At 39.6% G+C, this 22,847-nt stretch overlaps 1 protein-coding gene across 1 annotated transcript in view; it reads right to left on the bottom strand.

The window, feature by feature from the left end:
- LOC132436114 (centrosomal protein of 192 kDa) overlaps nt 1-22,579 on the bottom strand; it is a 119,213-nt gene extending 96,634 nt beyond the window's left edge. Inside the window, exons 1-9 of the mRNA XM_069541344.1 lie at nt 22,300-22,579; nt 19,714-19,764; nt 16,467-16,613; nt 13,445-13,656; nt 7,805-7,903; nt 6,154-6,294; nt 5,122-5,279; nt 3,753-3,903; nt 702-902 (exon numbers count right to left, since the gene is read on the bottom strand). Coding sequence (XP_069397445.1) covers nt 702-902; nt 3,753-3,903; nt 5,122-5,279; nt 6,154-6,294; nt 7,805-7,903; nt 13,445-13,656; nt 16,467-16,613; nt 19,714-19,764; nt 22,300-22,563 — 1,424 coding nt within the window. The 5' untranslated portion in view covers nt 22,564-22,579. The remainder of the gene's footprint in view (nt 1-701; nt 903-3,752; nt 3,904-5,121; nt 5,280-6,153; nt 6,295-7,804; nt 7,904-13,444; nt 13,657-16,466; nt 16,614-19,713; nt 19,765-22,299) is intronic.
- Between the last annotated feature and the right edge of the window lie 268 nt (nt 22,580-22,847).

Below are 22,847 nucleotides of genomic sequence, written 5' to 3' on the forward strand. Positions count from 1 at the left end.
TTTAGCAATATGATATTTTAAGGAGATATAAATAAGCTTTACCAACCATCAAATAAACTACATTCTATTTTTATATGGCAACAGATTCATATCTTTAAAAATATATTTTATTAAATAATCTACTTGGAGAATAATTACAAAAGCTTTAAACAATAATTCCAAGTAGTGAAAGGCAGTTTCCTTTAAAAGAAAAAAAAAAAAGACCAAACAGTCCATAATATGTTTTGCTGCTTTATACACAGGAATGATTTATTTTACAAACTAGTCAGTTGCAACATTAGCCTGTAAAAATCAAAAACATTTTTTATCATGTCTCAAAGGCAAAGTTAACTCTATAATGATATGCTTTCACATTAACCAGTATGACAAACCATAAGAAACTTAACGCCATAACAGTTCAAAATAAAATGTACAGAACAGGCACTTTGAAGTCAGCTATTGTGTGTAACTCTCACAGTTAATGTTATGTGTACACATCTCATATTTCATCAAAGGTTATCAACCAATGAAGCAAATATTCCTTTGATGCAGAAGCACAAACACATTTAGGTTCCAAACACCATGTTCTGGTTGTAATACATGCAAGACAGACCCTAAATTAGAAAAATCTTCTGAAAGAAAATGAAGAAAAACAAAAAGCCAGGAATGAAAGCATTTACAAGCACTTGAATAAGGCCTTTAAGTGTTAAATCAGTGTTTTTTAAACCCCTTCATTCTCAGGTAAGGGATTAAGAGGCCGAGAGAGAGATCGTCTGCGAGGGTGAGGATACTGGAGGCTGGCAGTGTCAGCATCGCAAGAGTGCTCTATCAGAGGAGGAGGAGGAGGAGGAGGAGGAAGGAGCTGGGCATAACTGGACCATCTCGATCCAGCCCGTGGGGAATCCAGAGGGGGAAAGAAATACCTGAAACAATGAAGACAGGAACAAAACACCAAAACAAAACAAAAACAACAGAAAAAAAAAAAGAAAAAACAGAAGAAAAAGAGAAAAATAGTAAATACAAAGAGAACCAAAGAGGAAAAAACACATGCTAGAAAAAAAAGCTTTACTATATTCATGCCAAAACTAACGGAACATAATAGCAAAATCAAGACCCTTACTCAAATCAGGCTCATTTAAGCAAGTATAGAAACTTGAAAAAAGAAATACAATCTGTTAAACTTAAAATGTTAAAAAAAATTATCAGTATGAATGTTACAAAAAAGACATTAATTTTATAATTTAAAACATTTTCTAGTCTCTCAGAAACATATTGATGCTCTCCTGTAATTTACAAATCAAGTAAGCTTTTTCTTTAAGCAACACTTCACTTGTAGCAGCAGCACATTTTTTAGTGCATACATGATACTGAGGACCAATTCAGATAGACTTTCACATAGTATGGCCAGCTATTGCAACATACTTTTGAAGAAACACAATCTTTGAATGTACTTAGATGTTTTTCTGCAAAAAGACTAGTACAAAATTTTGATAAGTAAAAGGGCTCAAAAATATGTCCTATTGTTATTCTTCTGCCATTTTAAAACTTACCCGTAATACTTTAGCATTTTCTCAAAAAAAGATTTATAGCTTTGTTATCAGAGGATATGAACTAAATGAAGCAGCCAACAAAATTAAGAAAATCCTGGGACATGGAATGTGGAGGTTAACATGCATGCACAATTTTAGCAGAGTTTTATCTGCTTCTTATACTATGTTTCCAAATTTTGACTTGAAGGAAACCTTAAGCCATGAAATCACACCATAAAAATATACAAGCACATATTAGAAACATTTATCTCTTTAGTGAATATGAACTGAAAACTTACAAAGATGTTTTCATTTTACTTCTAAATTATAAATGAAGCAATACCAAATGTTGTTCGGCTACAAACTGTACAGTCAAGTTACTTTCACTACTACTTCTCTCACTCCTTCACTAATACTTTTTAAACATTACAAAGAAATAACAGAGTTGTACTGAATAATATCATGTATAAACCAATTCTACAAAAGGTAAACAAATTAGCACTCAAAACAATCTTTATGAAAAATATTCAATCTTCAAATTAAAATTATAAAAATTCATTTTAGCTTACTGTTTTAGAAAATAAAAGACATAAGTCTATATATAGTCTCCAGATGGAATAGAGTGATATTTTCCCTCCTCCCAACTAGCAATGAGGATGGTAACAATCCTTTAATTTTAAAACCCATGTTCATTTCAGAAACATTTCAAAAAATTGTTTTGGTGACAATGTCTCAACAAAAAGCCTCTCCATTTATATTTCAAAAGTTTCAAATAATGTCAATAAACTGGCTAGCACAAAAAAAAATGATATACACTGTATTTTTAAAGGCCTTTTGGACTGCGTTTAGTAGTAAGCAGGCTGTTGGTGTATCTTGGGAGAGGTCAAACGGCGCTGGGGAAGGGGAAAAGGAGCTTGCTTCCCATTCCTGTGTGCATGCAACAAGCAGCAAAACAGCAAAGTTACTCCAGTTAGCTGGTACTCAGCTGTGCTTTCTGTTAAAGGACATAATACAAATGGAGAAGGGAAAATGCATCACAGATCTAACACACATGGTTATTGGCACAATAAGAACACATCAAAACTTCAACGCTCTTTACAAAAGAAAATGTGCAGTACAGGCAGCAACCAAAAACCAGATTTTTTTTAAAAAAATTAACACTAGTATCTTTGCTTCATGGAATAATCTTTATAATCTGATATCTTCTATGGTGACCTGAAGTTGTTTTCATGCAAATACTTAAAAATCAAAAAGCAGGACTCCTTTATAAAAATATAACAATACAAAAATAGTTGAGGAGGGCTTCCCTGGTGGTGCAGTGGTTCAGAGTCCGCCTGCTGATGCAGGGGACACGGGTTCATGCCCCGGTCCGGGAAGATCCCACATGCCGCGGAGCAGCTGGGCCCGTGAGCCATGGCCGCTGAGCCTGTGCGTCCGGAGCCTGTGCTCCGCAACGGGAAAGGCCACCACAGTGAGAGGCCCGCATATCGCAAAAAAAAAAAAATAGTTGAGGAAATTTAAAATACAATTCTCTTCTTTCATTTAAGTTGACAACAGGACAACCACGTGACAGTTTGTTAAGGCTATGCTTTGAAGTTTCCTAAATAGTATTCCAAATTATTCACAAAGGCATATTAAAATAATTTTACCTTACAAATTGAAATTTGAATATGAAAACAAAAGGACAACTCTTTAGATAACATTAAACATTCTTTGAGAATCTAAAATATACTAAAAATTCTAAAAATCAAGAACTCAGAATTTACCATATCCTCTTACAATCTCCATGAAAATTTTAAACACACACACAAAAAACATTTAATTTACTCACTTTTACAAAGCTTTAGTTTGTGTGTTTTATTTAAAATTTCAGCTTAACCTGACTCAAAGGCCACCCCACCAGCACTAGCAACACTAATGCTCATCTGGGACTACGATCCTCAGTACTGTCCCGAACTTCCTCTTCATCTCATTACTTCAAAGTTATATATGTTTCTGGAAGACCACTAAATTTCAGCATATAATTGAGTTTGTTTAACGGCCTCAGAACCTACCTGTAAATATTATGACCAAGTAATAAGCCAAATACAGAGCTACCAAAGTGCCTCCTTCTCTTCTAGTGCCACAGTTACGTGTGAATTTCTTGATTCAATCTTAAAATCCATGAAGTAACACACCTTCAGTATGGCTACCAGAATGATTTAAAAAGAAGATAATTTCTAGTTTTCTCACAAAACAGCCTACCTGCCAGCAGAAGATCCATTTAATGAATTCTGAAGATTTGGTATATTTGAACCTAGAGAAGGATTTGAGTTTCCCTGCTGAGAGCTCCCATTGACAGGGCTCCCATTACCTTTCAGAATACCAGTACACTTCCAGTTGTCCATATAATTAGCTGAAAGGAAAATGGTCAAACTCATTAACATGACTAATACCTATGTTCCAGGGCACAAATCTACAATTAAAGAAATAAAAGAGACCTACAGGCTACATATCTCTCAGGATAAATAGTAAAGACATTTTTTTAAATGAAACACATATATCTCAATTTTAACAATTATTTTTTGAAGTTTTTAAAGAAATACTAATTTAAAAACAAAGCTCTCACCACCCATTTCCTTTCCTTACTAGATAAATATTAACAGAGACAATTCTCTAAGCTACCACATTATTACATTAAGTTAATATCAAAATAAAATTCTGTCTTCATTATAATGAATTTCAGTTCTGATGTGTGGGTAACGGAGTCACCTTCTCAGTTCAGCGAGTACAAGTCAAGTCCTCATGGATGTAGGTAACAGAACCTCTGGGGTTTGAGTGGCTTATCCAACTTGGCCTAATTGTTTGGATGCAAAACTGGTCACTGCAGACACTGAGCTCAGGAAATCCAAGTTAGGTAGGACGGGGCAGCAAAGACCCTGAGGAAAGGGACACCTGGGCTGGTTCTACCAAAGCCTAAAGCTGACCACAGGAGACTCAGCCAAACTGCGGTTTGGGAACAGTAACTCCTCAGGGGAAATGAACGAAGCTGTAACTTCGAATCCTAAAGATGGGACGCCACCGACTAGAGTGGTACACAGAGCCAGTGGATAAACATCCGTGGAGAAGTGCAGACCACGCCACAGCACCCACAGTCTGTGTCGACCGTCCAGACCACTTCCTCTGCTTGGCATTTGTAAGAAACTTTTAGAATCAGTGGCCTCAAGATTCTCTAACTTTTGGGAGCTGTAGAGAAGAAGTGGGGAAGATACTGGATTTTTCTTCTCTTAAGGGCTTGTTGGCTAAAGCAATTGTTTAATCAAATAAGAGATGACTATATCCTGGGTTTGTAGAGAAGTCCCACAAGTTACACACATAGCAAATGGTATCTTTGGAGGCAGTGTATATTCTGTTACAGTTAGTTTTACTTTGTTCCACATGGAAACGTAAACAATTCAATTAGTCAATTACTGCTATGAACTAGGTAGAATAATAAAGATTCAACACAATATGAGACATTAAGTTAAAAGTAACTGTAGAAAGATATTTTTTTTCAAAATACTTGAGTTTACATTTCTAAGTGAAAATTCTAAAGTAGCATCATAAAGCAACAATTCCTCCAATGAAATCTTACCTTTCCACAACCTGACACAGCCATCATCTCCTGAAGATGCCAGCACTGTCCCTGTTATATTCCAACTCACTCGCCAGACCTGAGAATTATGATTATCAAACTGAGCCACTATATGGATTTCAAATTTTGTTGGCCCACCAGAGGAAGTAAGTTCTTTCCTGTTAATAAAAAAATTTTCCTGAGGAATTCTGAGTGTACACACACACACACACACACACACACACACACACTCACCGTTCTAAATTAAAAAATACAAATGGTCTCACATACACGCCATATCAATGTCATATCCATACCTGCCCCCCAACCTCCATAGCTTACTGAGAGATGGGCCATGTCACTTTCACTTGATTCCCCAGTACCTGGCATGATCCTACCACATAAAAGATATTAAGTGACTAAAGAGGATTTTATTCCCCCCAAAAAGTTGAGGAATAAAAGAGATGACAATGATTAATTTCAAAAGAAAAAGTAGTAGGAAGGGAAGAATAGGAGGAGAGAAGAAGGAAAAAAGAAAAGAAAAAGAACAGAAACTCACAATTCCAAAGTTAAAGCTAAATAGATTATTCACAAGAATGTCTCAGTTCTAATTTAATTTTCCCTAAGTAGACTGCCACCTCTCATTCCTTCAAACATTTATAGAGTGCAATTATATTCAGAGGATCCAATTCATTTTAGTATCTGCCTAAATAAAACACAACTAAGAAAACATAAATCTCCTCTCTTGGGCTTCCCTGGTGGCGCAGTGGTTCAGAGTCCGCCTGCCGATGCAGGGAACATGGGTTCGTGCCCCGGTCCGGGAAGATCCCACATACCGCGGAGCGGCTGGGCCCGTGAGCCATGGCTGCTGAGCCTGCGCGTCCGGAGCCTGTGCTCCGCAACGGGAGAGGCCACAGCAGTGAGAGGCCCGCGAACCGCCAAAAAAAAAGAATCCATTCTTCAGATCACTGTTGCCTCTACACTCTCCTCCACAAATGAAAATAAGCAAGAGGTAAGAGAACTTTCAAATTAGTAATTGTTTCAAAAACTCACCTCACAGGCTTTAATGTAAAAATTCTCACGTCTTTGGTTGCTATGGCAAGAATGTGGAAAGACCGTCCCAAGTTTGGAGCAAAGGCAATATCGTGGACAGGATCCGTGACTGTCAGGAGGGTTTCAGCTTTTGCATATTTCCTAAATGAAAAAACAATTTACGTTAGAATTATCAGAAATGAAAATTTTAAAAATCCACATGTCTAGGTATCTCCATTTTCTCCATCTTGCTCACAATCAAGTAGCGTTTATCTCTGCAATATATAATATGTCCAGCCCCAATCCCCAGAAACTGTGAATGTGACCTATCGGAAAGGGCCTTTGCAGATACAATTAAGGATCTCAGGATGAGAGAGAAACAGACATTAGAGAAGAAGCCATGTGAAGACACAGGCAGAGATTGGAGTGATGCAGCTCAGCCACGGAACTCCTGGAGCCTCCAGAAGCTGGAAGAGACAAGGAAAGAGTCTGAAAGCAGCACAGCCCTGACAACACGTTGATTTCAGATTTCTGGCCTCCAGAACTCTGAAAAGAAACATCTCTTTTAAGCCACCAGTTTGTAGTAATTTGCTTTGACAGCCCTAGGAATGTAATATAACCTCCCAGGTTTCTTCCTTTAAGTTTTTTTTTAAGTTTAGCTTAAAACAGAGTAACTAAAACTTAATTAGAATGAGATCTTGATTTGTTAGCCATTAACATCTTTTTTAAGAAAAAGGGTACCTGAATTCCCTAAAATTTGAGTGTAAAGAAAAAAGTTAAGCTGACAACAGCAAGAATTGAGTTTTTTAAGTGATGATAAAGGAAGCTACAACAAAGTCTATTTCCACACCTCGGGAGTGTTAAACTACCATCTGATCCTGTTATTCTCCAACTGAGAAGTCTTTCAATGGCTTCACATTACCCTTAAGATAAAAATTAAACGTTGAACAGTAGGTCTTGCAGGTATAAGCCTTCCAGATTTCTCATCACACTCCCTTTTACCTATTATGTTCCAAACACAGCGAAAATATATTGGCTCTCTCTCAACACATGCAGTTTTCTCCATCTGGAATGTTTTGCCCTCTTTGTCTGGCTAATTTCTACTCATTCTATGGGTCTCCATTTTTTTTTTTTTTTTTTTTTTTTTTGCGATACGCGGGCCTCTCACTGTTGTGGCCTCTCCTGTTGCGGAGCACAGGCTCCAGACACGCAGGCTCGGCGGCCATGGTTCATGGGCTCAGCCGCTCCACGGCATGTGGGATCCTCCCGGACCGGGGCACGAACCCATGTCCCCTGCATCAGCAGGCGGACTCTCAACTACTGTGCCACCAGGGAAGCCCTATGGGTCTCCTTTTGAATGAATCTTCCTGGCCCCCTCCCCCTAGGCATAATCTCTGAACATCCTGATTCTCCCAGTTTATAAAATTCATCACCATTTTTCACCTTTTGTTTGTTTGTTTGTTTTCCCTTCATGACGGTACATACTGGGAGATCAATTACCTTTTCCTCTACACCACTCAATTTTATATTACCAGAGCAGAGAACTTAGCGTATCATAGGAAATCAGTAAATATGTGACAAATAATGCGTAACTGAGTTAATGAATAAAGAAATAACATTTTAAAAAATTAAATGCAATTCAGAACAATAACTTAACCAAAGCAGTACTGACCTGGTGTTTTCATTATATTCGAAAATCTGAACCTTGGCCATTGCGTTTGGGCTGCTGTCATCACTTCCTACAGCGATCATGGGGGAATGAGCACGAGAGCTAGAAAGGAAAAGTAAAAGATATTTTACATAATTATAAAGTTAATGCACATTTAGTTCAGAGAATTAAAAATGCGTTCAGCAGCCATGCAACCCACCAGTCAGCGTGTCACTGCGGACTAGACCCCTGCCACGCCTGGCACCACACACCCAGGAGGGGTACCCCTGAGTTCTCAGCCTGGGGACTGAGGACACTGGGCTTTCACCTTGTTTTTAACCACATTTTCTTATGGCTTAGAAAGTAGTCCTTTTCCCAAAACAAAAGGCTTCAAGCAGTCAATAGATTTTTTTTTTAAAGACACTTAAGAGGCGTTAGAATTTTTCTTTCTAAAAGATCTGGTCATTAACTATAGAATGAAAAGTAATTTTACGGTGACCAAATTCATGGCAAAAAGATTTTTACATGCTTCATACAAAAAGAACCCCACCCCGACGGAGAAGGAAAAGTAGAAAAAGACCACCCTCAGGAAGGCATGCCTGTCATTCTCTAGTCTCCAGACTCATTTGTGGTCAACTGCGTTTTGACAAAGGCAAAAGATAAGCAATAAGAGAGTGAACTCCACTGACGTTGACTCTAGGTTGAATCTTTTTTTTTCATTTCTACGTCTAATGTCCTAGATATTGATTTCCTTTGCCTCCCCCATCCAGATTAAGTAATACCTCTATGAACATGACATAGAGGTATTGTTTAACCTTTGATCTTGATATTGTGATCTGCCAATTTCATAAAGCTGAAAACAAAATGCGATAATTAAAAAAAAACGTTTAGGTGTTTATTACTAAAGCATCTGATAACGACATCACCTAATATAAGGAAAAAACCAGGTAGGGACTTCCCTGGCGGTCCAGTGGTTAAGAATCCACCTTCCAATGCAGGGGACACAGGTTCGATCCCTGGTTGGGGAACTAAGATCCCACATGCCTTGGGGCAACTAGCCCACGTGCTCTGGAGCCTGCACGCCACAATTAGAGAGAAGCCCAAGTGCTGCAACTAAGACCCGACACGGCCACAAATAAACAAACATTTTTTTTAATTAAAAAAAAAAAGAAAAATACCAGGTAAACTACAAAGTCCTATAGTAATAAAATAAAATTACAAGTTACTTATTATAATTCTTGGCTATTCAAAGGGATGTAAATTATAGTAATTTCTATATCTCACAAAATTTCTTTTTTCAATGTTCCACAAATGTATTTATTTGATCAAGGACAAGTACATTTATAGTAATATATTCTAAAATTACTGAAAATATAAATTTTTAAAATATTCTACAAATTAAATTGTGAAACATCCAGATAACAACCTGAATTAAGGATTATCTCATTTGTATATCCATAAATAAGATGATCACATTTAAACCATTTTCCAAATACGACTCATAATTAAACAGTGAGCAAAACCATCCAACTCTGACTGAATACAGGAGACTGATCACCTGCATCTCCTTCCTACGCCTCCATGGAAATGATGAAAAAATAACACTGTAACAGTGCAGAAATCAGAATGTGCCATCAGAAATCATGAAATCTGGAGGATTCCAGGAAGCAAAAGGAGATCAGACAGTTAAAATGCTAAGGGAAAAAGAGCTCAACAACTATCATTAAGGAGGAAATTCTAGCAGCTCCAACCTCTAATCAATAAGTAAGTAACGAATCAATCAATCAACCAATAGTAATGAGTAATGGGGCAATCATGAATTGATTCATTTAATAATCTGCAATCAGAAGACCCCCATGGCTGGCAGCTGACTCTGCTCTAGGCTAAATAAAATCGGAGAAGGATCCTAGTGAGATGATTAGAACTTATGAGGAGAGATATGAACTTGAAATAAAGTAGCACTGCAAAGCCGGCAGGGAGAGGGACAAGAAAGAAGAAAATACATTAAAGTGCTCTATCCCCCAAGTCAAAACCTCCTGACTTTGGCAATTTGGGGGTAATGCCCACCTGCCAGCTCCGTCTTGGTCGCCCTACAAGGAAACCCTGCCAAACCACTCCACCTACTTAGTCAAAACTCAGCCAACCCCCTAAGTAAGAGAATGAGCTGTTAAGAAAACAGCATCTAACAGGAGAAAAATACCAACACCAGTTCTCTCTAGCAGCCATCACAGTCTCCTGTTCACAAATACATGAGCAAAGACTAACATGCACTTGAGAAAAAGAAGGAGTGTGACAGTTAAAGACCAAGGCATACAAACAGTTCTTTGAGGAAATAGATCTTTGAGAAAATATAAAACAGCCTACAGTCCACATCATATGCAGATTCTACATTTGTAAACTGACCTACTTGCTAAAATTTATTTGCAAAACCAAAAATCCAATACTTGGGGCATTCATGGGCCTTCCTGTTTCAGCTTTATGCTGAAAAACCAGTGCCTGCTTTGCACTCTATTTACCATCATGTTTTCTGCATTTTTGTTCTTTGTGTTGATGATTTCACTGTTTAAAATGACCCCCAAGCTTCCCTGCTGGCGCAGTGGTTGGGAGTCCGCCTGCCGATGCAGGGGGCACAGGTTCATGCCCCGGTCTGGGGGGATCCCACGTGCCGTGGAACAGCTGGGCCCACGGGCCGTGGCCGCTGGGCCTGCGCGTCTGGAGCCTGTGCTCTGCAACTGGAGAGGCCACAGCGGTGAGAGGCCCGTGTACCGCAAAAAAAAACAATGGCCCCCAAGCGCAGTGCTGACGTGCTGCCTTGTGTTCCTAAGTTTAGCAAGAAGTTCATGATGTTCCTTATGGAGAAAATACCTGTGTTAGATAAAAGCTGCATTCAGGTGTGAGTTAGTGTTGTTGGCTGAGTTCAATGTTAATGAATATATGCTAAATAAGGTGGCTTTAGACAGAAAGACACATAAAACAAGGTTAAGTACTGATCAGTTAACAAAAATGTGATCAGAGGCTGGTAGCACCTAATCCTGTATTTCCCCTGGGAGGGGTGGCTCAGTATTAGCTAATTCAGTGTTGCAGCAACTTGATAGAACATAACTACTGCAAAAAAGGAGACTTGACTGTAAATCAAAAAACATAAAAATTTTAATTAGGATCCTCAGAGAAATGTTGTATCCATGTAACAAAAACTGACAGGCATAAAAAAGGAGTTATCAGAGAAAAAGAAAGACTTCTTAACAATTAAAAATGATTGCCACTCCCCCCAACCCCCAACATCACTGGATGGTATAAAATGTACACCTGAAGAACAAGTTGGAGATCTGGAAGACAGAGTAGTAAATCTCCAAACAATTTTAAAGAAATAGAGAGTAAATCCAAGAATAATCAAAGATGAATTCCAGAAGGATAGAATCGAGAAAACAGAAGGATAAATTATCAAAGAATCCTAAAATATCCCCAATCTGAGACAAGGACCTTCACCTTAAAAGGGACCACTAAGCATCAAGCAGGATGAATTCAAAATAGACCAACATCTAATAGTGTATGTCTGGATTTACTTAAAAATAATCCAGTTTTTTTTGTTTTGTTTTGTTTGTGAAGGTGGGGAGGCATATACAGATTAAACAAGAGTAGCTTTGAATTACTGTAGCTGGGTGATGGATATTTGAGGCTCTGCCTATTATATACTTTTAGTATATTTGAAATCTTCCCTAACAGAAAAATGTTTTAAAAGAAAAAACACCTGGAAACATCCTGGTATATAAATTTTAGAATTCTACTACCTTAAACCATACAAAGCAATTCCAGGAGTTTTAATGACCCAAGTGTGAAAGGCAAAACCAAAAACCTTTCAGAATACACTTGACAACATCAAGGTGGGGAATTTTTCAAATAAAAAAACAAAAAGCACTATAACAAATATAGAAAGACTGTTAAGTGTGGCTATATTAAAATTCAGAACTTTCTGCAGACTATCAAAAGTCATGATAGTGTCAAAATGACAAACCACAAACTCGGAGAATATACTTGCAACTCAAAGTAGTAATGCAAAATCCTAAAATCTTCCAGAAAGACTAGTCTTCCTACAAAAGATCCAGTATCAGACTGACCTCAGACATCTCACCACCTAAAGTTTAAAAGATTGAAGAATAGTAATTTGAAATTCTTACATTTGGAACTTGGCCAAAGTTCTAAAACTAGTCAAACTATAATTAAGCATGGAGAAAAATTAAGACATTTCTGGGTATGCCAGAATTCAGAAAGCTTGCCATCCATCCCATATAGGAAAAAAAGTTACTTTAAGAGGTATGTGACCAAAATGAAAACAAAAAATCCAAAGGCAACTCGTGATACGAAAATTGTGACAGCCAAGTATAACCCAAAAGTAAAGGAATCAGTAAAGAGAAAAGAGCACCCATCAGGAGTTAATGCCATATTATTCTGTGTGAACGAAAGTTTTCATGAAACAGATTACATTTATGTCTGTAATGAATATTTACATAATCTAGTCTTATAAATTTGGTTGCTACTTAATATTTAGAATCAACTTGTAGTCAAAAGATAAAGTACTTATATGTGTACTTAACACATATAACTTAATATTATTAAATGTTTACAAAACATAAATACAAACATTGTAAATCTTGTCACTGTATAAGCAATATAACAAAATATTAGGAAATGGGAGGGTGAATGTGTGGTAGAAGCAAAAAAAAGCTGATTTCCCCTTTTTTAAAAGAGAGGTGAGTCAATATATAGTCTAAAAATTGATAAATCACTAGAGAAATAAATATTTAAAATTAAGATAATTACCAGTACAACTAAACAACTATTAACACTTCCACAAATAAAATACCTTGTCATACCTTCACAAGTGGAAAGCTTTGTAAATGTGCTGAAGTCATCTTTCACAGAATGAGTATAAATACTGTCTAAAGATAACACAGCAAGAACCAAAGGTATAAATAAATCATTTAAAAATAAAATAGTGACTACCAGAATTAAAATCTAAAAACAAAACTACTAACAGCATTTGTTTTTAGGGAGTAAGGGAACTTTTACCTCTCATTTTGTACTCTTCTAGATTATTTGAATTTTTTTATCAGGTGACTCATTACTCTTTTAATTTTAAAAAGTTTAATAAAAATCAACTATGATACAGTCTTAGAATCATACTCTATACAGCAGTTAAAGGAGCAAGGAAGAACTAGTTATACTAACACATGGGAAAATGCCCATGATGTATCTGTAAGTGAAAAAGGCAAATTGCATGAAAGGAAAATGTTATGTCTAAACATGTCTGTGTGTTTTGTGTCCACTTGTACATGATAGCATATACCTGTATTTGCATATATTTGTGTGTTTATAAACACACAAATTAAATATTTGTTATTAAATATTTATTTTATATACATGGAAAAAGTCCAGAAGGCGCACCAGAATATTTACAGTGGTTGGCTTCTTCTGTGGAGTAGAAATAGGGGTAGAAGACACATGACAGGGTGGAGAAAGGAGAATTTTTATTCTACATAATATACATTTTAAAAAATAATGAACAAGACTACTTAAGAAAAGCATTTTCAAAAAAAATAAACCATCTGATGCTAAGTGTAATAATTACTAGGCTTATATCACCAGAGGATTGCTGTGTAAGCATACCTTGAAGGGTTCCAAGAAATACAACTACAGCTTAGCTTGCATGAGATCTCATGTTGCAGAGACCACTGGCTGAGATTCATGACGTCTGGTGCCTCGTAGATTCTGACTATACCATCTGCTGAGCAGGTTGCTAACATAAGACCCATATGCTTAGGAGCAAATTTCACGTCGGTAACAGATGTTCTGCTGTCCACTAGTGTTGTCCTCTTGACCTGAAAAAAAATTAACAATTTAAATTAAATACAGGGACTTCCCTGGTGGCGCAGTGGATAAGAACACACCTGCCAATGCAGGGGATACGGGTTCGATCCCTAGTCTGGGAAGATCCCACATGCCGCGGAGCAACTAAGCCTGCACACCACAAGGAAGAGTAGCCCTGCTCGCCACAACTAGAGAAAGCCCTCGCGCAGCAACAAAGACCCAACACAGCCAAAAATTTAAAAAAAATAAATTACATCTTAAAATAAATAAATTAAATACAAAAAAAAAAGGATGGCAGAGTGGAAGGAACACAGGCTCTGAAATCACACAGAACTCCTCTGCCACTTACTAGGTATATAACCTTGAATAAGGTATTCAAAACCTGTGTGGGCCTCAATTTCCTCCAAAGCACTTAACAAAGTACCACATACACAGCTAGCAATCAGTAACAAACCAGTGACCTATAATCAATTACTCCCTCTATGGCAGAAGAAAGAAGGCCTTATGAAGTCTAACTTTATTAAATTAGGTTAAGTACTCTCTTCTTAAGCAGATAGGTCAGTAAACCAGAAAATGTTAGAATTTTCATATGAGCAGTTTTGTCATACAAAGCAGGCCGCAAAGTAAAAGAATTAAGATTCTTTAACAGCAGAATGGAAGGTGTGAAACTTCTTCCATCAAATGTAAGTGTTAGTCCTACTCAGACCGCTACCATCCACTTTTAAAAGAAGGCATGTAGTAGAGACCAAGCGAATGGTACGAAGCTGGCATTCTGGTAATTAGAGAATCCCAGCATAGCATGTACCAGTTACTGTCTGGCACCTAGATGAGATGATTTTTGACTGAAAATGTCAATAAAATTTAGAAATCAAGAGTTTACTGTCTATGGTTACTAAAATACATCTTAAGGTGTCTGAATATCAAAAGAATATCAAACTTCAAAGATAGCAGAGCATCTTTGCAAACTTTTGTCTAAAAACACCACTGAATAATTAATAATACGAATGCTGAAATATTAAATGTATTAATGACAGTGGATTTAACTAAAGACAAATAATTAAGTTCGAAGAAAAATCCTTTCTATGCCACCACTCCTAAACCCAACCTATAGGATGCTAACTGATCCATCTCAGACTGACTGCTAGAAAAATCCTTTCTATTCAAGAAATGTCTCTGCTCCCCTGCCCTTAAGCAACTGTTTGCCTGAGGAAGGCCCCGGTGCAAAGGCAATGAGGCCAACCCCTCCCATCATTTGAAAAAAAAAAATGTCAAACAATATGAATAGTATGCAAGCTACAAACCTACAGTAATTAAAACAATTTGTTATGGCCTAAGAATAGACAGACACCAATGGAATAGAGTCCAGAAATAAACTCTCCATATATGGTCACTTGATTTTCAACAAGGATGTCAAAATCATTCAATGGGGAAAAGGCAATCTTTTCAATAAAAGGTGTTAGAAAACTGGATATTGACATGTAAAAGAATGAAGTTAGATACTTACCTTATACCGTGTACAAACATTAACTCAATATGAATCAAAGACCTAAACATGAGAACTAAAATTACAACACTCTTAAAAGAAAACTTTGGGGAAAAGTCTCCATTACAATGAATTTGTCTATGATTTATGATACCAGAAACACAAGGAAACAAAAGAAAAAAATAAACTGGACTTCACGAAAATTTTGTGCACCTACGGACACTATCAAGAGAGTGAAAAGGCAAATCACAGAATGGGAGGAAATATTTGGAAATCATATATCTCTTAAGGAATTAATATCCAGAATACTTAAAGAACCCCTACCTACAACTCAACAAAAAAAAAATTGGGCAAAGGACTTGAAGAGACATTTCCCTAAAGAAGTAAAAGTTTCTGGTAACAATTCCAATTCCGGTGGGGGTGGGGGGTAGAGGCTGTTCCCCACATAATTCTGACACCAGCAGGGTGTCCAAGGAGAATTCAACTCAATTTTGACACTAACTACCCGGAGATAGCGTCAGATTCCACGAGCTCAGAGTTCAGTCCCACAAGACCACCCTTCTTCAGATGCCAGTAGAAAACCCAGGTTGTTATCTGTGCTTCTGACTGACTGGTATAACTCAGGGACAGTCACATGGAAGAGACGCACAGGCTGGGGACAGGTACCCAAGGCTGGGGACAGGTGTGGAGCTTCCACGCCCCCTCCAGGCACCACTCTCCCCAAATCTCCAGGTGTTCACCAGTCCAGAAGCCTCCGAACCCTGTCCTCTAGGGAAGGGGTCCCCAACCCCTGGGCCATGGACCAGTCCCGGTCTGTGGCCTGTTAGGAACTGGGGCGCACAGCAGGAGGTGAGCAGCAGACAAGCGAGTGAAGTTTCGTCGGTATTTACAACCGCTCTCCGTTGCTCACATTACCACCTGAGCTCTGCCTCCTGTCAGCATTACGCTGAGTTGTATAATTATTTCATTATTTTATTATTACAATGTAATAGTAATAGAAATAAAGTGCACAACAAATGTAACGTGCTTGAATCATCCCGAAACCATCCCCCTTTGCCCTCCCCGTGGAAAAACCATTTTCCACGAAACGGGTCCCTGGTGCCAAAAAGGTTGAGGACAGCTGCTATAGGGGTTTTATGGAGACATCATTACACAGGCGTGAATGACTACCTCATTGGCCATTGGTGACTACATCAATCCCCAGCGCCTCTCTCCTCCCTGGAGGTCAGGGTGGGTGGGACTGAAAATCTTACCACCCGGAAGTGTTCTTGGAAAGACCACTGCTCCTCGGGTGCTCATGTTCCCCACCCACCAACCCACCACTAACAAATGTCTCACCCAATGGCTCTGTCCACGCAGTTTATCATTTGATTCTCCTACTATTTCTTCCCAGACAGCAGCTGTTCGGTCAAAAGAACAGGAAGCCAAAACCTGTCCAAATTCAGGATGGGCCCATGTCACACGCCACACAGATCCACTATGTGTCTGAGGAATTAAAAAAGCAAAAAATGAAAAAAGCTGAGTTTAGTCACTTGAAGAAACAGAATACAGGTATTTTTACTTCAACAAAAGGAGAAAGCTATTCAATTTAACATTTAAAAAGTTAAATTCTAGGGAATTCCCTGGTGGTCCAGTGGTTAGGACTCCACTCTTCCACTTCAGGGGGCATGGGTTTGATCCCTGGCCGGGGAACTAAGAGCCTGCATGCTGTGCAGCGCAGCCAAAAAAAAGTTCAATTCTAGCATTTTTAACGTTTAGAAGATACTCTGTACTTAAGATTGCAGCCCTTCTAGAGTCAAATTCTTCTAACATTTTACTAATAAAGAAAAATCCAGCTGGATAAAGTTGACCTCTTTCCGTGCTAATGATAGTTGGAGACTTGGTTCAGAGTTTAGCCTAACAAAGCTTTTAAACAGAGATTCTATCAGTCCACTGTTTTTTTTTTTTACTTGCAAATTTCCTCTATAGGAAACATCCACCTGATAAATAAGAGTAATCAAAATTATATGCTTCAGGGATTCCCTGGTGGTGCAGTGGTTGAAAGTCCGCCTGCCGATGCAGGGGACACAGGTTTGTGCCCCGGTCCAGGAAGATCCCACATGCTGCGGAGTGGCTGGGCCCGTACGCCATAGCCGCTGAGCCTGTGCGTCCCGGAGCCTGTGCTCCGCAACGGGAGAGGCCACAACAGTGAGAGGCCTGCGTACCGCAAAATAAATAAATAAATAAAATAAAAAAATTATATGCTCCAAAAGCCTGACAGTATAAGAAACCATAGCAACAAAATGCTTAAATGATTCTGATGTCTGGCTAGACAATGGACTATTCTAGGAAAAGAGGCAATGAGAACAAATATAGAGAAGTCCAAATCCTTGTATTCTGAGGAAATAATTTAAAGTTCAATAGCATTATCTTTATAGATGAAAAATGTCAAATTAGTTCAAATTTCTATTATCCAACTTTTTGTTGACAAAAAAAAAGGCAGAAAAGTCTTAAAGCATTTCACATCAACAGAATTCATTTGTGCTTTCCAGTAAAAATAATGTATGACAACAAGCACCAGTCCACCAATGATGCTTACAAAATCTGTTTCAATCTAACACTTTTATACTCAATAATCTCAGAACACTTTCATAATCCAATAATTTCTACATGGTAACAGTGTCATCATCCAATGGTAAACTTTGCACCGCCCCCCTTTTTTTTTTGGCCGTGCCATGCGGCATGCAGGATCTTTGTTCCCCGACCAGGGATTAACCCATGCCCCCTGCAGTGGAAGCACAGAGTCTTAACCACTGGACCACCAGGGAAGTCCCTGCACCCTTATTTTATTTTTTTTGCGGTACGTGGGCCTCTCACCATTGTGGCCTCTCCCGCCGCGGAGCACAGGCTCCAGATGCACCGGCCCAGCGGCCACGGCTCATGGGCCCAGACACTCCGCGGCACGTGGGACCCTCCCGGACCGGGGCACGAACCCGCGTCCCCTGCATCGGCAGGCAGACTCCCAACCACCAGGGAAGCCCCTGCACCCTTATTTTTTATCCTTTGTTCTGTCCAGTCTTTTTCATTTCACCTTTCTTATTTTTACAGGCTATTAAGTAAAAGATGCATTAGGGCACTGAGATTCTGCTAAATGTTAGATTCCCAGTAAAGCACAATCTAACTAAAGAATAAGGATTGCACAAAGGTGTTCATAACAATAAAAAGGAAACAACTTAAATATCCATCAGCTAAACAAAATAGGGTATATTTGTTGTTATATTTGTTTTGTTGCTATAGTTATGTTTAAAAACAAACCAAAGTACTTATGAAACATGCTGTTAAACTAAAAAGCAAGAAATACGAGTCTCCTTTTGGAGTGATAAAAATAAGTTTTGGAACTAGACAGAGGTAGTAATTGTACAACATTGTGAATGTAATAAATGCATTCACATTTATTTGTTTACTTGAAATGGCTAATTTTACGTTGTGTGACTCTCACCTCAATTTAAAAAAAGGGGAGAGGACAAAAGATTTGAATAGACACTTCACCAAAGAAGATAAATGAATGGCAAATACGCACATGAAAACACTATCAACATAATTAATCATTAAGGGCATACAAATTGAAACCCAGTGAGACACCACTTCACACCCACTAAGATGGCTATAATCAAAAAGACAGACTGGAACCCTCATACATTGATGGTGGAATATAAAATGGTGCAGGCACTCTGGAAAAGAGTCTGGCAGTTTTCAAGAAAGTTAAAACATACACAGCCCAGCAATTCTATTCCTACATATCTAAGAGAATTGAAAACGTTTGTCCACACAAAGACTTGTATGGCATGTTCATAACAGCATTATTCATAAGTGCCAAAAACTAAAAACAATCAAATTGTCCATCAAATAGTGAATGAATAAATAAAATGTGGCTTCATCTATACAAGGGAATACTACTCAGCATTACAAAGGATCGAACCACTGACACATGCCACAACATCAATGAACCTCAAAAACATGCTAAGGAAAGTAGGCAGAAACAAAGAACTACATACTGTAGAATTCCATTTATATGAAATGTCTAGAAAAAGTAAAACTATACAAATAGTTCAGTGGTTACTTGGGGAGTACGAGGGAACGAGGATTGACCCCAAAAGGCACAAGGGAAACTTCAGGGTTGACGGAAGTGTTCTAAAATTAGATTATGGTTATGGTTGCATAACCGTGTAAATTTACTAATACTCGTTGAACTGTACATTTAAAATTGATGATTCTCAAGATACATAAAAATGTACCTGGGTAAAGCTATTACTTCTAAAATACAAGAAATAAAACTATGTACAAAACATCACAACTATTAAAAAATATATAAAGGAAAAAGGTAAGAAATACTGAGATGCAAAAAATAATTAGGTTAGAATGATACAGAATTTCAAATTTCTTATTCTTAAATATTCTGAAGTGTATTTGTTACTTTAATAGTGAAAAAAATGTAAGTAAAAGATATAAATTTTACAATTCTCTCAAAGCTGAACAGCAAGTCACTAATGCTACTAAATAGTAAATGTTTCAATTCTTTCAAATCACTGTAAAAATAAATACTAACCTTCCAGCTAGCAGTGCAATGCCAATCCCCACTTTCACTTTTATCCCAGACCTGTAAGAAAAAAGATATTTTATACCAAGAATTCCTACAAATTAATATGAAAAACATAAACATTAGTCACTATGAGGGCAAAGGAGGGGAACATAAATTCACAAAAGAAAACAATCAGTAAGTAAACATTCACTCATTCAACAAAATATTTATTGAGAAACTTGGATACGTCAGGCACTGTGCTGAGCACTGGGGTCAAGGAACCTTTGCTCTACTAGTTAATGGAGACAATATCAGTTACAGTCAAGTCTGGTTACTTATAGCCATTATGTCCTAGTTATGTCCTAGAATGTCACTGTAAGCAGTAAATTGGCGAATACCAAACCACTCCTCCTGAGGAAAATACTGATAGGTGAGATTCACAGGAGCATCTGGTCACAATATGTTTGTCAACCAATCGATACATAACCTTGTTTTATGTGTGTATGTTTAAAAACACCGTATTTGGTATACATTATTGATTCAATAACACTGAACTCACTGCCAACAGTAGCATAACTCACGTCTGAATGAAGCTTCCCTAACACACACTTTCTCCATTGGGCACATCACAGCCTTCTTGCTTGTGGGAACTCTATGCAGCACTACACTTGGGGACCACTTCAGACAGTGGAAATCACCAAAAAAAGAACAAAAATGTGAAAAATGTGACACTAAATAGACAATGAGAAGGATGCTTGTTTACATTATGAAAGCCTGAATCATAAGGCAGAGTGTCACCTGTCCAACCTCAGCTGGGAATGCACATCCGACAACTCTATAATATTTTTTGCTACCCAGCTCATGTCAACAAACAACCATAAGCATTGATTTTGGGGTTACAAATAAATTTTAAAGAATAAGCAAATTCACAAATACAATATTTGCAAATAATGAGGATCAATTGTATATATAACAAACAAAAACAAAACATTCAACATTACTACCAACAAAAAATACAGATTACAATAAGACATTTTAACCTGTGTTAAAAAAGTGTAATGATAAACAGTATGGTGGCTCCTCAAAAAACTTCGAATAAAAATAGAATTGCCATGTGATCCAGCAATTCCACTTCTGGGTCTGCACCCCAAAGAGTTGAAAGCAGGGCCTCAAGGAGATATTTGTTCACCCACATTTATACCAGCATTATTCACAACTAAAATGTAGAAGAAACCCAACTTCACTGACAGATGAGTGATAAGTAAAATGCGGTATATGCAATATATATTTTTAGCCTTTTAAAAAAGTTTTTAAGTTTAAACATTCCCTTTTTCACAAAGGAAATTATGACATATGCTACATGTATGAACTTCAAAACATTATCCTAAGTGAAATCAGCCAGTCACAAAAAAGACAAATCCTGTAAGATCCCACTTAAATGAGGCCGCTAGAATAGCCACATTCAGAGACAGAAAGTACAAGGGTGGCTGCCAGGGGCGGGGGCCGGAGGGACCGGCTAGTTATGTTTAACGGGGACAGTAAGAAATGAGAAGGTTCTGGAGATGGAGGCAAAGATATGAACATACTTAATACCCCTGAGCTGTACGCTTAAAAATGGTTAAGGTAATAAATTCTGTTACGTGTACCTTACCACAATAAAAAATAAAGAAAAAAACTGCAATGATAATGCCCGACACGGACAACTATCACACTGATACTCTTCACCAGCAGTATTGTAACATAGTACAAACCTGCAAAAAGCTAATTTGCCAATTACTCTCAAAAACTTTTAAAATATTCACTAATTTCTCTACTGTAATGAGCCTAAGGAAATCATCCAGAAAACATAAAAAGCTGGGTTAACGAAGATTTTCACTGCAACACCACGACAGACAAAAGCTCCGTACTGGACGACCCACTAGGTCCTAGTGACTTGGAGGCTGAGTTCTACTCGGATAAGGAAACCCACTCGGTTAACGGACGCTAATTATTGCGACACTCCCACGGCGGGGCGGGCGGAGGGGTGGGTGAGAAAACCTGGGCCTCGCAACACTTGCAGCCCGGGAAGTGGATTCCGATCCGCCCGCGAGGACGTCGCGTACGGAGCAGACCGGCCGTGCGGCTCCCCCCGCCCCGGCACTTCTGTGAGGAGCGGGCGGACGGCGGGGAGGGGTCCCGGGACCCCGCTCCGGATGGAGGGGCCGCGGTGCGCGGGGGCCGGCTCACCCCACCCACTGTGCCGGCGCCCCCGCGACCCGGGTCCCAGCCTGACCAACGAAGAGCAAGCCATGGCACCCGGGGCCCAGCCGGGCGGCCCTGGCGAGTCGACCTGCCCCGCGCGTTCGGCCTCCCCCGCGACAGGAACGCGCACGCCGCCATGACGCACGCACGCCCCCGTGACGCACGCACGCCCCCGCAGCCGCGCGGAGGCGGCCCAGGCGGCGTTGACTCCACAATAACTAGGAGGAGGGCGCCCGCCAATCGGCCTGGGCTCCGGACCTCGTGTCCGCAGCGCGCCTCAAGTCGGGAAGAGTCCACTCTCCACGCGCCCCTCCGCTCGGACAGCGGGCCGCGCACCCTCCCGCCTCCTTCCGGGCTCGGCCCCGCGCGCACCTTGACGCTCTGGTCACTGGAGCAGGTGGCCATCCGCCGTCCGTGGAAGTCGAAAGACACATCGTGGATGAGATCTTTGTGGTCCGCCGCGATGCTGCGCGCCACGAACATGGCTGCGCCAGCCCCTCCCTCCTCCAACAGGACGGCGCGGCGGCGCGCGGACCACAGCCCACCCGGACCTGGCTCCGGGGCGCGCACCGCTGTGCTTCCCGCGGGCCGCTCGCGCGCCCCGGCTGCGCCGCGCCCCGCCCCCCGGCCCATCATACCCTGCGGGACCCCGCCCCCGCCCCGTCATACCCCGCGCGGCCGTGGTTACTGGACTTCTTGGGACGCCGGTCAGTCTCTCGGATGCGGCGCTGCCTGTACCCTGAGGAGAGTTAGAGGACTCTCTGACCAAGTGTGGAAATTGGGGAGAATGCGAAGGTTAAGACTGTCGTCTGCGGGCCTCGGCCCTGAGTCAGTCTCGTCCGTGTTTGGGCGTGTGTCCCCGGGAGACGGGCCGGGCCGGGCGGGAGTGGGCGCGGAGAGTGGGCAGTGCGGACGGGGCG

This window comes from Delphinus delphis, chromosome 13, assembly GCF_949987515.2.
Source record: "Delphinus delphis chromosome 13, mDelDel1.2, whole genome shotgun sequence".
NCBI lineage: Eukaryota > Metazoa > Chordata > Mammalia > Artiodactyla > Delphinidae > Delphinus > Delphinus delphis.